The sequence below is a fragment of the Patagioenas fasciata genome, chromosome 2 (genome assembly GCF_037038585.1).
Source record: "Patagioenas fasciata isolate bPatFas1 chromosome 2, bPatFas1.hap1, whole genome shotgun sequence".
Classification (NCBI taxonomy): Eukaryota; Metazoa; Chordata; class Aves; order Columbiformes; family Columbidae; genus Patagioenas; species Patagioenas fasciata.
This window is the reverse complement of record NC_092521.1, coordinates 162,986,836-163,001,396: the sequence shown is the minus strand read 5'-3', so window position 1 is coordinate 163,001,396 and position 14,561 is coordinate 162,986,836. Positions and strand designations below refer to the sequence as shown.

Sequence of the window (14,561 nt, the reverse complement as noted above, 5' to 3'; positions counted from 1 at the left end):
TTTTGGAGGGTGGCTGCGAATAATTGCACGGCCCATTCAATTCGGCATTTGGAGAGACGACCGTAAGCCCGAGCAGGAGGTAAACACGCAGAAATGCACTTACCTGCACAGAAAGTTCCACAAAGCAAGGCGAAAGTCAGCCACGAAGCAATCATATTCCTTTACTACTTTTTTCCTCGTGTGCCCCTCTATCCCCAAGGGAAACAAAAATAAAAATAAAAAGATCGAGAGAGCGAAAGAAGGGGGGAGAAGCGAGGCTCTGCCCTATCTCTCTCTCTCTTAAAAAGAAGAAAAAAATCCTGAAAAAAAAAAATTAAATCGGATTTAATTCCTTCGCAGTTGTAAAATGTATCCAGTGGAGAGGAACAGCCCCGCAGCGCCCGGACGGTTCGACCTGCTCCCGCCTGGCCCGGCGTTTGCTCCGAGCTTTCCAAGAGTTTCTTTCCCTGGGCTTTTGTGCTGGGAGCGCGGCGTGCACCACACACCGACTCCCCCTCCTCCTCCTTCTCCTCCTTCTCCTCCTCCTCCCAACCCAGCCCCTTCGGCTCCCCCAGCAGCAGGGGCGAGCTCACACGCACACGCCTGTGTGCGCGCACACCCTTCCTCTTCCCGCGCAGTGCACGCGCAGTCCCGCGCAATGCACGCGCAGCCGTGTGCAAGGCGCGCAACACTCCCCCCCCACCCCTTCCCTTCCCCCCTCCCCTCCAAACACACACATTCCGCTTCCCCGGGCAGCGTACACGCGGTGCCAGCGCCGGCAGCAGCGAAACTTTGCACCGTTACCGACCCCGCGTCCGGAGCGGCTGCTGGGCGGCAGGCAAGAGCCCGCGGAGAAAGCGCGGAGCGGCGGCCGGGGAGAGGGGCTGGTGGCAGCGGGGGGGCCGTGCCGCGGCATCGCGGGCTGCGCGGGGCGCGGAGCGAGGGGGCGGCGGGAGCAGAGGCTGGGGCGGGAGTTGCCATGTACAGGGGAGGGGGGAAAAAAAAAAAGGCGGAAAAAAAAAGCGCGGGGTAGGGGGAATTTGGGAAGGGGAGGTTTGTTGTGGTTTTTTTGTTTTGTTTTAATAATTAAAAAAAAAAAAAAAACCTGAACCGAGTCCAAAATGGCTTCTAAAAAAAGGGAGAAGCCGAAGCGGAGCCAGCGGGGGAAACCCGGATGTTTGATACAAAGAGGCTGGAGGGGGGCGGAGCGGCGCGGGGGCTCCGCGGCCGCTGAGTGGGGAGCGGGGCTGCCCGTCACGGCCGCGCCCCGCGGAGCGCCGCGCCCCCCGGGGTGGGGGGAGACGGGAGGATGGAGGGGCGCAGCGCGAACGCACCGCGGCCTCTCGGGGAAAGGGGTGGATGCCGGACCCCCCCCTGCCCCCGCCGCCTTCCCTGGGGAGAGAGCAGCGCTGTCGTTCCCTCCCTGGGTTGAAATAAACCCCGTCCTGGCAAAAAAACCCCAAACAAACAACAAAACAAAACCCATAAACATCCTCCTTTTCCAAGCTGGTGAGAAGGTGTTTTCCTCTATATCCCGCCTGCACCCAAAAAAGTCTCTTGACCCCAGGATCTCGTAGGGGTGGTGACTCAGGGACAGTGTCCAGAGGTGCCAGGACACCTCAGCAGAATCAATTTTCAGTCCGTTCCAAGGGTTAATAAGGTTTTGTCTATTGCCGGGGTTAGAGGGATTGAACTCTTGCCGCAATTTATTTTAGTTATAATTAAATAACATGGCGTTAGGGAACACCAAAGGAATCTTAAAGGGAAGGAGAGAGGAAGGGAAGATGCTGAAGCTGGGTCATTCCCAAGACTTTGGGGCTGCGAGGTCCCCTGACTCATAGGGCTGCGGCACGGATGCTGCACAGAGCTCCTGCGCACCATGGTGAATCGCCCGTCAGCTCTCGCTGATTTGTCCGGTGGGGAGTAAGGCTGAAAATATTTCTAAAACCATTTGCTTTTCTCCTCTGGAGGGAGATAAGAGTAAATATGAATCATTCCTTTAAAAGTTTGAGAAGCATGTTGTTCCAAGAAGAAATACGTGTAACTTTTTTTACAGTAAGAAGCTCGTGGGAAACTTCAGGAGACTTTTCTAAGAGCTTGTAAGCTCTTTGAAGCTGGAGACTTTTTATATGTACGTATAAAACGTGTAATAAGGTCTTAACCGTGAATGGGATTCCCAGGTGGAGTTGCAATAAACTGATTAATAGCATCATTCATGGTATCATGCCTCATTCATATGTTTGCTATAAGAGAAATACATCAACAGGTGTGTAGTGGTTGTGACTATAAACACAGGACTATTGGGGGAAAGTTACAGCTAACTTGTGCACCAATGGGCAATGCAATTGATAAAGCTGCGAAAAATGCTCAAGAAAATAATTTTGGGGGCAAACTGTAGCAAAAATGAGCCCACGAAGAGCTGCTGCTGGGCAGGTCTGTAGCAAGGAAAAAGCAAGGTGGATAATGTCACCCAGCTCGTCAAACCAAGGACGGCAAATAAGCAGACATGTCTGTCAAAGGGAGGGGGTCAGAAATTGATCGTTATTCATTCAGAAACAAGCACTCACTAGGAGGGTTTGGGGTTTTTTATCTGGAGGCAGCGATGGACTGATTTGGTCACCAGATGCTTGTGGGACAAAGCACTGAGAAGACCACAAGGGTGCAAACGGGAATGAAAAACAGTGGTCAGAGGAGAAGTAAATGTGCGGCTCAGGATGCATTTGGAGTCTCAGGAGAAAAGATAAACAATGGGTGAATAATTTCTTATAAGGCTGCTTATTTAATTCAAAACCAAATAACGAGTCAATATTTATGCTTATTTAATCAGAGGAGTAAGTTCTTAAACAGCTACCAAGCGGCTGAAGTGTGGAGAAATGTGTGGGGCAATAAAATACAACCCAGTGTTTCACTGTACCCATGGTTAGCTAAAACGAGATATTTAGTTAATACCAAGAAAATATTAGCTCTGGGGAGCAGGCAGTGTGGCTAATGTAGCGATCGCTTGGGCTACCTCCCTGCGCAGGCTGATACACTCTCTGGCCAATTCTGCTCCTATTTTTAATCGTGGCACTATGAAACGTCCTTGTTTTACAATACGTGAATGGGTGCTTTGCAGGCAGAGACCTGGGAGCACATTTATCACGTGCCTGTCATCGCTTTCGGGGGAACGGACCCAAAGCGCTTGGGATTTTGTTCTAAAGCCACCCAAAAAGGCGGGCGGAGCGTCCATGGATGTCGCGCTGCTGCCTGATGCAGGCGATGCTGCAAAGAGCAAATGGACAGACAGACGGACTCAGGGTAATTTTCGCCCAGGGATAAACGATACTCGAGTTTTCGTTTATCAAACACGGGGGTTTTCAGCCCGCCTTGCTTACATTGTTTCACAGGGAGATGTTTACCCTCCTGAAAAGCTAAAATGTTTTCTCTACTTGCAACATAAAAGCCCAGGAGTGAGTATTGTCACTGGAGATAATGTTACAGCCTTAGCAAGATGACACTTAAAAACTTCGTCAGCCTCCAAGAATTTCGGAAATAGCGATGAACGAAGGTAGCAAGTGTTAAGAGCAGGCGGTGCTTGCAAGAAGTGCCCTTACAAGCGGTGTTTTCAAGAGCTTTTTCCTGTTTCCAGTTATCATTAGGGCTGCACACCTCAGACCATTTTGAAATAATTTTACTTAACAGTTAAAAAAAACCAAAACACCAAACCCTCTTGCACTAAAATAAATTCTAGCTAAGACGGTTTTATGCTTTGCAGCCTCGTATGACACTCAATCTTTCTCGTCTGACTGTTGTAACAAGTCAAATTCATGTATTTTGATACCCCGCACGTGATAAAGATACTTGGATCACTTAAGCCTCTGCAAAACTGCAGTGCTCGCATGTCATTTATCTTAAAACCCTATTGTAGCTCTCGTGAAATGTAATTTCTTCCGTGAATGGAAATTTATACTGACAGAGGTATTATAAAGCATGGAAAATACTGGGGGAAGGGGACCCAATGTTTCCCTTATCTCTTCATGTATTCACTAACAGGGATTTATTTTTCAGCTTGGCATTGGTTCGTTGCAGATTACAGAGCTCTGATGCAATTAAAGGGACCCGTTTCCAGTCGTCTTAAGCAAAACTTGCATTACTTGCAACAAGTGAGAAATGTGTGCCGAGGCTCCAAGTCAGCAAACTACTTCACATGCAGTTGCCATATCAGTTCCTAAAGCTGCCTGTAGGAAATCACTCAGCCTAAAGAAACTCCTGGGATCCCAGCCTCCACCATCCCATTTCAAAACGCACGGGTAAGAAAAAACGATTTATATTCATAACCTCGAGTAAATAAATTGTCACTTTAACTACGCATTTTATTGTAATTAAGCGCTTCCCAGTAATAACCAACCCACACCATGAAGTGGTTTCTTAATATAACAGTAAGCTAAGTTCTCGGTTGTGAGCTGAGTTAGGAAGCTTTTAAAAGCACAGACCAATTAATACAGCAGGGCGATGTTGCACGATTCTCAATGTGTGGAGAAAAGGTGGTTTTGCGGAAGAACTTTATCCTTGTTTTCAAGAAATGCCGTTGCTGTGTGGTCAGTATCTCACCTGCAGAATTTCCCAGCAGGATTTATACCCAGTATTAGCCCGATTGGGCTCCCAAAGGCCTTGCCTAACTCTAAAGGGAACAGAGCTGAGGCAGATTTAAACCTTCCCCAGCTTTCTAAGGTCTCGCTGCTGTCACCTCTCCATAATGCAGCTACTATTAACTTTGCTGGAATTTCTATATTTGAAGCGGCTTTAAATTAGAGCCTGGACTTCCAGACGTGGATGCAGATGGTCTTTGCTACTGTCTGTACGAGGCCTTGGTTTTCGCTCTAAAAAAGCCCACCCACGGTGACAAATTTGCCCTTTGCGGTCTGGCTTCAGTGCGACCGGTAAAAATAGCGAGTGATACGGCAGACAGAATGGGCCCTAAACTATATGAAGGTATTTTTTCGTAGCTTTTCTTAGCTCCAGACTAAAGAGCAAGGCATCAGATGTTGACAGATTAGAGGGGAATATACCAAGCAAAGGGATCTATTACCAAAATGCCTGTAAACTAACAGTTTTGCCATCCTTCAGAATTTGAACTTTTCCCTTGGTTCTCAGTTGTATTTCGATTGAAGTGTAAATACCAGCAACTGACACGCGTCACCCTGTGTCAGAGCCACACGCCAAAGCTTTGTTCAGGTTGGATCTTTAGTGTCGCTTTATTTGTCTGTGAATTTTGTTCAGACTTCTGGGGAATAGCTCATTATTTTTACCGCTGTAACCAGTGGAGTTGTTGTATAATTATTTCTCTTTAAATCTGGGAGAACTTGGATGGCCTATTGGGCAGGAACTTAATTGCAAGAAGGCTCTGGAGGACGGTCCGTGCTGGATGGGAGCTGCACCGATAGCGTGTTACTCCTTCCCAATAAAGAAGAATCCAGGCTCTAATCCATACCCCCAAGACACGCCAGCTCGCGGGAACCAAAGCACGCCCACACTCGAGTTGGAGACTTCTGTGCTCAGACAAGGAGGATTACGGACATCATATGACTAATTCTGCAATGACGGTATATGCTTAATTGGTAAAGGACTGCATTTTCTGTCTTTTTTTAACCCAGGACATAGCGTCAAAGGTCTGCCTAATGCTTGAGGTTCCTTTCAGGTATTTTCTTCATTGAGGTTCACTGTACTGAAGGTTACTGTGGCTGCCAGCTTTGTCTTGTGCCTTTGAGCACTACTGTGCTTTTTAGTGATGAGAAACTGGCATTCAAATTCCCCTGAAACACCAGGTTCTGCTGCTCTCACAGAGTGATTTCCGTGAACCTCAAGTACAGAAGCTCCAGCTGTTGCAAAAGCCAATGGACAGGAGTCAGGAAAAGCAAAGTAAATGGACTATGATACCAAACTGTAGACATTGATTTTAATGTCCTGCTTTCACGCTCCCTGCCTCAGTTTCCCTGTAAAATATAAATACAGTCATTTCACTATAGCTGATACTTAGCTCCTAAAAAAATAAGTATCTCTCTAACTTCCAAGAGCACATTTTACAGCAAGTTCAAGTCAATGCCTCTTAAATTTGGTGGAGGGAAGATGTTTCTACCAGCTGATGGTACTTAACCATTCAAACAGATTACCAAGTGCCACAAAAGCAAAATCCCTTCTGCTTGAAGTGTTCAAGACTGCCTGGATGTCTGTCAGGAAAATGTACTCCCAAGTTGGTGGTAGCAATACCAGAATCACTTCTTGGTGACAGTCATGGTGGCTGTGACAGCCTCCAGTAATGGGAATCTATTAATCTCTTGTTCTGTGCCTGTAAAGCACTCCGTCCTCCTTCCATTAAAAGCTGAAGGTAAATAAATACGGGTCACATCATCAGACCATTTTGCTTGCGTGGAGGTTATAGACAAAGCTTCTATGTGAGGTGGACAAGCAGAAGTGTGAAAGAAAACCTTCCCATTCTCAGGTAAGGCTACCCAGGGTGCAATGCTGCGAGCTTGGGAGCTGCCGAGTTGCTCTGGTTATTCCGCTTTGTTTTGTGCAACAGCCGATGTTGCAGACACCGGCTGGGGGTGGCAGGTGAAGGGCAAGGTGTTAAAGCTCTTCTGTCCTCGGGGCGTGTTTGGACCAGGTCAGGGCAGCCTGAAGTGCTGCACTCTTTTGGGTGGCTGCCAGCGGGACTCACAGGGTTTTGCAACACCTAAAAATGAGCCTGGAAATACAACAGCCCTTGAAGCTGCAGAGCGAGAACAGCGTGCCCTAACCCTATCTGTTTGAGTTACCATCCTCTGTAAAATATCATAGAATTGTAGAATCATAGAATAGTTTGGGTTGGAAGGGACCTCCAAAGCTCATCCAGTGCCACCCCTGCCATGAGCAGGGACATCTTCACCAGCTCAGGTTGCTCAGAGCCCCGTCCAGCCTGGCCTGGGATGTCTCCAGGGATGGTTCATCCACCACCTCTCTGGCCAACCTAGGCCAGTGCTTCATCACCCTCAGTGTAAAAAAGATAGTAGGTATTTACCCACGTTGTCTTCAGCTGTTGATGTTTTACCTGAAAATGCAGTGCGGGTGTTTTAAAGTGTGTGTGGTGGCTACAGGAGCCTAGAGGTAAAGCCTGTCATCTCTCCAGCTCTCTCACCTTCCTCTCTCCCCAGGTGTTTAAATGGCAGAGGAACATCTTTCAAATTCCAATATTTTATTTTAAAAGCTAGACTTGGGGGTTTTAAACTGGTCGCAATTAAGCTTTAACAATGGGAATGTTCATACAGAGGTATTGTGTCTCTCTTCGAAATGGTTCTGCCTAAGAAAAGCATCTGTATCCGTTCTGCAGACAGCTGGACCATGCTGGAGGGTTTATTTTCACTGTTCTTACCTGTGGCCTCGTGCCTCCTGACGCATTCAAGGCAGGTACGGAAGGACCAATAAAATATGTCCTGGAGCATTTGGTGTATTTTTAGAATTTGTCCCAGATTATTGGCCATTGTCCCAGATTTCAGTGGTTAGGGTATAAGAATGCCTGGTGGGGCTGAGTGCTTCCTGCACTGCTCTCAGGAAGACTTTAATCAGGAAAAATACCCTCTCAAAGAAGGCAAATAAGTGAGTTTTTGTGGCAAATAATCAAGTTTTTGTGGCAAATAATCTACTGCCATTAGCAGGAGGCGATAAACACTCAAGACCACAGTATAAATAGAACAAGGCAGATGGACTAAGCGTTGAAGTACAGCATTATTGAGTTACATGGTATTGAGTAATGAATTGGACATCCCTGGCAAGGTAGTCCTAGAATCATATAATAGAATAATTTCGGATGGAAGAGACCCTCAGGATCATTGAGTGCCACCATAACCTAACTCTACCACTAAACCATGCCTTTAAGAACCTTGTCTAAATGCCTTTTAAACTCCTCCAGGGATGGTGACCCCACCACTGCCCTGGGCAGCCTGTTCCAATGTCTGACAACCCTTGAAGAATTTTTTCCCAATATCCAATCTGAATGTTCCCTGCCACAACTTGAGGCCATTTCCTCTTGTTCTATCACTTGTTCCTTGGGAGAAGAGACCAACCCCCTCCATGCTGCAAGCTCCTTTCAGGCAGTTCAGAGATCAGAAGGTCTCCCCTCAGCTCCTGTTCTCCAGCTGAACCCCCCAGATCCCTCAGCCGCTCCCATCACACTTGTGCTCCAGACCCTCACCAGCTTTGTCGCCTCCTCTGCTCTCTCTCTAGTATTTCCATGTCCTTAAGATGTAAACTGCCTTTCGGAAACTTGTCCCACATCTGGCAGCTGGCAACATACCATCGAGGAGCTCACGTTGGAAGGGATCTCCAGGTGTCTTCCAGTCCATCCTCCTCCCTTTGGCAGTGTTTATTCAACCTGTGTCATTCCTGAGAAATGCTCATCCAACCTCTTCCTGCAGTGCTGGGCATTGCATGGTGCTCTGGGCTCCCAGACCGTTTTCCCTCCCACAATAACCTCAGCCTTTCCTGCTCCAGTTTGGTTCTTACTGAGTACATGGGGGACAGGTTGTTCCTTTTCTTGCTGTTCCAGCTTTTACATATTGCAAGATTCTTTCTTTTCAGTCTACCAAAGCCAAAACAGACCATTTGTCCCTTCCTTGTATTTCTGGCAGTGCAGCATGACCCTCGCTCCATCCCTTGGGCTGTGTAGCTCTGTCTCAGGGGCTGAATTCTCTTGCTGAAGTCACGCACTCCCTCTGCCACCCTCTCTGACACAGGATCCTCATCTCCGAGGAACTTCTCTCCATTCAGACTTCCCAGTTAAACTGCAGGTCTTTGGAATGCTTAAGGGCTCCCTTATGGACTCATCCAAGCAATTTCTGGCTTTCATGGGCTTCCACCTCGGTCTTTTCTCCCTACCCTCCTATCAACTGCTTCTTACCCAGCTGCCCTAATGCCCTTCTCAGACTATTTCCTTAGCTTCATAGCGCAGAACACATGTAATAAAAAGTACAAAGTGTAGAAACGATTCTGTTAAGAATCCAACCACTGCTCCATCAGTTTTGTAGAGAGACGAGTGACACGTTGCCAATACAGATGCAGGTAAAATACTGCTGCAGTCCGTTATGCCTGGGAGAAGAACCTGTTTTCCTTCCCAAAGCTCACCAGCATTCATATCTTGGACATTTTGGCATCTTATCAGTGAGAAATGTATTCCCAAGTGAGGGCAGCCAGCCCTGGCTGTGATGCCAGGGTATTGTGGGTCCCTGGCATGGGCAGTGCCTCTCCATGGATTTCAGAAGAATGAGACAGAACTATTTTTGTAGGCAGCCTCAAAGTGTTATCTGTTTGCAGGTGTCTCAGTGGGCCCTAAATTGGGATTAGGACCTTTGGAAAGAATATTACAGTTCCTGTCTTGACTTTCCTGGCCCCATATTAACTCAGACTCTCTTACTCCCAAAGGCCACTGATCTTGTCCTTTATTTTTGCAACCAAATGCCATTCATTTGTGCTGAGAAGCAGGGACTGGCAGCAGGGAAATAATCAATAATCCAGCAAGCAACCAATCTGTTTCCCATTTATCGTGGCCTGTCCATGCTGTGGGATAGTGCACAGACTCTTAATTATTCAACTGCCATAGTTTAAATGGTTGCAAGTGGCCACTAACACCAGATTTGAAAAGAATTCAATTATATTGGGAAGAAAGATTTAAAGAAAAAGTGGCATGGGACAAGCATGAGAAGGACATATGGCAGAGGAACTGGTTGGGAGTATTCTGGTAGCCTGAGTTCCAGCTCAAGCTTCTGCAGGATCTCTGATAGGCTTTGCTTTACTTATCTCTTAAGTCCTGATCAGAATGGGAACAACAGGCTTTATCCACAGAAGTAATTAAAATGTTGCACTCCCTGGCAGAGGAGGTAAAATCAATTTCTCAAATACAAAACAAGGAGCAATTGGCCAAGCTGCTGCCATGCGGAAAAAAAGATCCGGAGCCGTGATGCTTGGGAGTACAGCAGAAATCCAGTGCTGCAAAAATCCATCAGTCCTCTGGGTTGCCTGTTCAGAGGGACACACTACAGAAGGCACAGGACAACCTTTCCATTCACACAGAATCACAGAATGTCAGGGACTGGAAGGGACCTCAAAAGCTCATCCAGTGCAATCCCCCCGCCGGAGCAGGAACACCCAGCTGAGGTTCCACAGGAAGGTGTCCAGGCGGGTTTGAATGTCTGCAGAGAAGGAGACTCCACAACCTCCCTGGGCAGCCTGGGCCAGGCTCTGCCACCCTCACCATGAAGAAGTTTCTTCTCAAATTTAAGTGGAACCTTTTGTGTTCCAGTTTGTACCCATTACCCCTTGTCCTGTCATTGGTTGTCACCGAGAAGAGCCTGGCTCCATCCTCCTGACACTGACCCTTTCTGTATCTGTAAACATTCAGGAGGTCACCCCTCAGTCTCCTCCAAGCTCCAGACCCCCAGCTCCCTCAGCCTTTCCTCACACGGGAGATGCTCTACTCCATCATCTTTGTTGCCCTGCGCTGGACTCTCTCCAGCAGTTCCCTGTCCTTCTGGAACTGAGGGGCCCAGAACTGGACACAATATTCCAGATGTGGTCTCCCCAGGGCAGAGTAGAGAGGCAGGAGAACCTCTCTGACCTACTGACCACCCCCCTTCTCATCCACCCCAGGTACCATTGGCCTTGCTGGCCACAAGGGCCCAGTGCTGGCTCATGGCCATCCTGCTGTCCCCAGGACCCCCAGGTCCTTTTTGCCTACACTGCTCTCTAATAAGTCATTCCCCAACTGATACTGGAACCTGGGGTTGTTCCTACCCAGATGTAAGACTCTAGCTTGGCAATGGCGGGGTCTCGGCTCAAGAACAATTTCCACACCTTTGGATACATATGACTCAGTTGGGAAAAGCCCAGAGAGGTGCAAAAAGAGTTATTGAAGGTGTAGAAACCTGCTTTTGAGGAAAGGCTGAGAGAGAGAGAAGCATGTGGTCTGAAGAGGGGACCAAGCTGAGACAAAACAAGTTGCCAAATACATGCAAGGCTTGGGCAAAGAGGAGGGGCACAATATGTGTCCTTGTTCCTTCTGCAAGTAGGGTGAGTCACAGACTTCAGCTCCAGCAGGAAAGACATAGGTAAAACATCAGGAAAAACTTTCCAGCGCTGTGGATAGTTCAGCATCGGGATGTATTCCCAAGGGAAGTTGTGGAATTGACACTGCAAGGAGGTGTTAGACCTCTGGGATGATTGTGGTTGATTGTACCAAGGGCTTCTTATTACAGAAGGCTTAATCTAAATTTCTTTTCCTCTTTCCTCCAGTTGCCACTGAAATCATTGGAATTCAGCACTTCAGCGCTGGGAAGACCTCCCACAATAGCAATCCCCTGTTTGCAGTCGAGGAGATGGCAAGAGCAATCACATGCATACGTAGCTGATGTGCAGCTCCGAGGACTGTAGTGGTGCAGAAACAAGCTGAGAAATAAGTGTGCCGTAACTGTAGAATTTGGTTATTCTAGAGCATTAAAAATCCGGCCTTTCTTTGTCAAGGAAACGCTGCACATGAACAGAGCTTCTCTGTGTGGCATATTGCAATGAAATCTCAGTTATGTTTAGTGTTAGAATGGCACAAAGGAAATCTCATTAGAACCCGCCAACAATGATCTGTTATAAGGGAACAGGAGCAATTTGTGAGCTTTTGGAAAAATAGAGTGTGTCTCTGTTCTGCCCCTGTCCTCACTGTCTGCTGTTACTCTAGGACACCAATTTCTTGAGAGAAGGATCTGCTCCTTCTTGCTCACGTTGCTCTTATACATCATGTTTCATTTGCTAGGAGACTTGAACGACAAGCAGCAGACTCTCATGTTCCTATTTTAAACGTGGAAACGGCAGTACAGAGGAATAAAATGACTTGTACAGGGTCACAGAACAATTTTGTGGCAGGGCTAGAACCAGAACCCAGCTCCCTTGCTCCCAAACCTGTTTGCCAGCCTTCAGCTCTTCACTGACCCTTAAATTTAATCACCATCCAAGGATACCTGTTGGCCTCTTCCAATTGACTTCCATGGGAGTAATGCCGGGTATCAAATGAAGTCACTGGGAATATCAATGCAAAAGAAGCCAATATTAAATGCAAAGGAAGAACCGATGGAAATGAAAAAATAGATTTTACAAAAAAGGAATAAGTTCTAGTGCCTCTTCCATAATATCATTCCCCCTTTAATTTGTGCCTGGTCAAAATTAAAAAAAAATAGATTGCTAATATTAATAGATGAAATGAATCTTGAATTTTATAATAGTGGAGGAAATGAAAGGATCCAAGTAATATTGTGTTGTTAACTGAGATTTTAATAATGATTCTGTCCTCAGTTGGTGCATTTATTCCACAGAAAGTAAATCATTAATGAAGAAGGGTAAAAACAGTTTTATGGTGATGGATTTTTGAAAGAAAAGTTTAATTTTGCTTAACTTCTGGAAACTCTGGAATATGACTGGAGCTCTAAAACTAAAAGGCAAACACCTCAAAACCAGTCCACTAAGATGGGATTTAGCTGAGTGGCTAACACAGCCTGGGGGAGGATGGACCAATGTCCTTGGCTTCTCTCCGATAGAGCAGAGGTGAGTGGAAGAGGTGTGTTAGAGATGTTGGTTTTGATGGAGGAAGGGAGGTTTGAAGGTTTGCTCTTGAAATCATAGAATCATAGAATAGTTTGCGTTGGAAGGGACCTCCAAAGCTCATCCAGTCCAACTCCTCCCATGAGCAGGGACATCTTCACCCAGATCAGGTTGCTTAGAGCCCCGTCCAGCCTGGCCTGGGATGTCTCCAGGGATGGGGCATCCACCACCTCTCTGGGCAACCTGAGACAGTGTTTCACCACCCACAGCATAAAAAATGTCTTCCTCATGTCTGGCCTGAATCTCCTCTCTTCTAGGCTAAAACCATCACTCCTTGTCCTATTGCAACATGGCCTGCTAAAAAGTCTGTCGCCATCCTTCTTATAGGCCCCTTTTAATTACAGAAAGGCTGCAATAAGGTCTCCTTGGAGCCTTCTCTTCTCCAGGCTGAACACCCCAACTCTCTCAGCCTGTCCTCATGGGAGAGGTGTTTCAGCCCTCTTATCATCTTGTCGGACTCCTCTGGACCCTGTCCAACAGGTCTCTTGGTTGGTTGCATTTTCATAGCTATTTCTGAATGGCATCTGGAGAGCAGTAAGGACATCGTCCTCATCCTAAACCAAGGGCGATCTAACGACGCTCATCCTATGGTCTCTGTGAACTTTTGCAAGATCTGCTTCCACCATGTCCTCTGCAGGGAATGGGTGGATTCAAACCACTCTCAGTGCCCACCAAGGCTGGTGTGTCCAGTGGTGGCTCTTGACCTACCCTGCACTATCTTCAACCACCTCCAAGGAGTCCCATAAAAAAGGGCTTCCTGGAGCCCATTTCACACCAACCCCTCTGGTTGAAAATGTCAAGCACAGGGAGAATCATGGTCTCACAGCAGTGGAGAAGAAAAGCATCTCTGTAGCTGGGATTCAGTGCCCAAGAAAAAAGCAAATATGGAACGTACATGCCTGTATGTGTGCAGAAGAGAAAGGGGAAAAGACAGAATTCGTCTGATTCCTTAATGAGCATAGCAACCCAACAATGAATGTAGAAATTTGCAAATTAAACAACATTTTTGTATTTAAATTACCAAATCAATAAAGAGATGTAAACATTAAACAACATTATATGAGAGCCTGGAGTGTTACCACAAAAATTAAGACTATGTAATTAAAAGTACAATGCAATTTATTTTTATATCATTCTTCATTCAAATCAACAAATCTTATTACTTACCCAAAAATGTAAAGCAGGCTGCAAACTAATTCAAAAGATGAAGACAAAGTGGCTCTTGAAAAACCTATGTTTCTTGGTCCCTCAGATCTGGCAGCAGTCATGATTTAATGTTTTAGCTACTGTAATAGGTTATATTGCTGAAGAAAAGTGCATTAATTACTATGGGAAACTTAAAAAAAATCCAATTAAGAAGAATAAAATCATTCTTATTGACTGGGAAAAATAAAACTATGTAAAGGGAAATGAAGGATGAAAAAACTGAAGACACACAAATATTAATAAATGTGGTCTGTGCAGGGTAGAAAACACACTTCTGCAGTTGGTGGGGGGTGTGGATTTGAATCTGACTGGAGATCACAGTTTGCTGGGGCTGAAGCTCTTCTCCAGTATCTCCCCCACTGGAAGCACCTTCTAATTAGCTGCAGCACAGGGAGTTGAGTTTGCTCTAAATTCAGCTCAACATGTCCATGCAGAGCCAGCCCCACTGGCTGTGTCTGAAACAACCGACTAAGAACACGAGATTGCACTGCAGTTCTGGATATAGTACGGGTAAAGAAATAATTATCTCTATAGTTGCCATCTTCCCTAAAAACTCACAGAGGACGCATGTAAGAAAAAGGTCCTGTGTCCCCAGCCATGCAATACATCATGCCTGGGGACACCGTAGAAGACGGATTGTCATGGGCAGATGCAAATTTGCCTTTCAACTAGCAAGAGTCCTTTAAAGTAATTTAAAAGGAACCTTCCTGTGTGAAATATCCACC

General features: G+C 46.5%; 1 protein-coding gene and 1 long non-coding RNA gene across 6 annotated transcripts in view; one reads left to right on the top strand and one right to left on the bottom strand.

The window, feature by feature from the left end:
* ACVR2B (activin A receptor type 2B) overlaps positions 1 to 529 on the bottom strand; it is a 110,152-nt gene extending 109,623 nt beyond the window's left edge. Inside the window, exon 1 of the mRNA XM_065830815.2 lies at positions 104 to 529. Coding sequence (XP_065686887.1) covers positions 104 to 155 — 52 coding nt within the window. The 5' untranslated portion in view covers positions 156 to 529. The remainder of the gene's footprint in view (positions 1 to 103) is intronic.
* A 1-nt stretch (position 530) lies between these two features.
* Positions 531 to 13,688, top strand: LOC136097916 (uncharacterized). 5 transcript variants are annotated; one of them, XR_011737798.1, is made up of 5 exons: positions 531 to 817; positions 2,036 to 2,110; positions 4,027 to 4,268; positions 5,319 to 6,457; positions 11,278 to 13,688. It is a non-coding gene; the product is annotated as an uncharacterized lncRNA (long non-coding RNA). The 5 variants fall into 5 exon arrangements; XR_011737797.1 differs by lacking the exon at positions 2,036 to 2,110; XR_011737799.1 differs by lacking the exon at positions 2,036 to 2,110 and having other exon boundaries at positions 533 to 817; positions 5,319 to 5,561.
* The last annotated feature ends 873 nt before the right edge of the window (positions 13,689 to 14,561 follow it).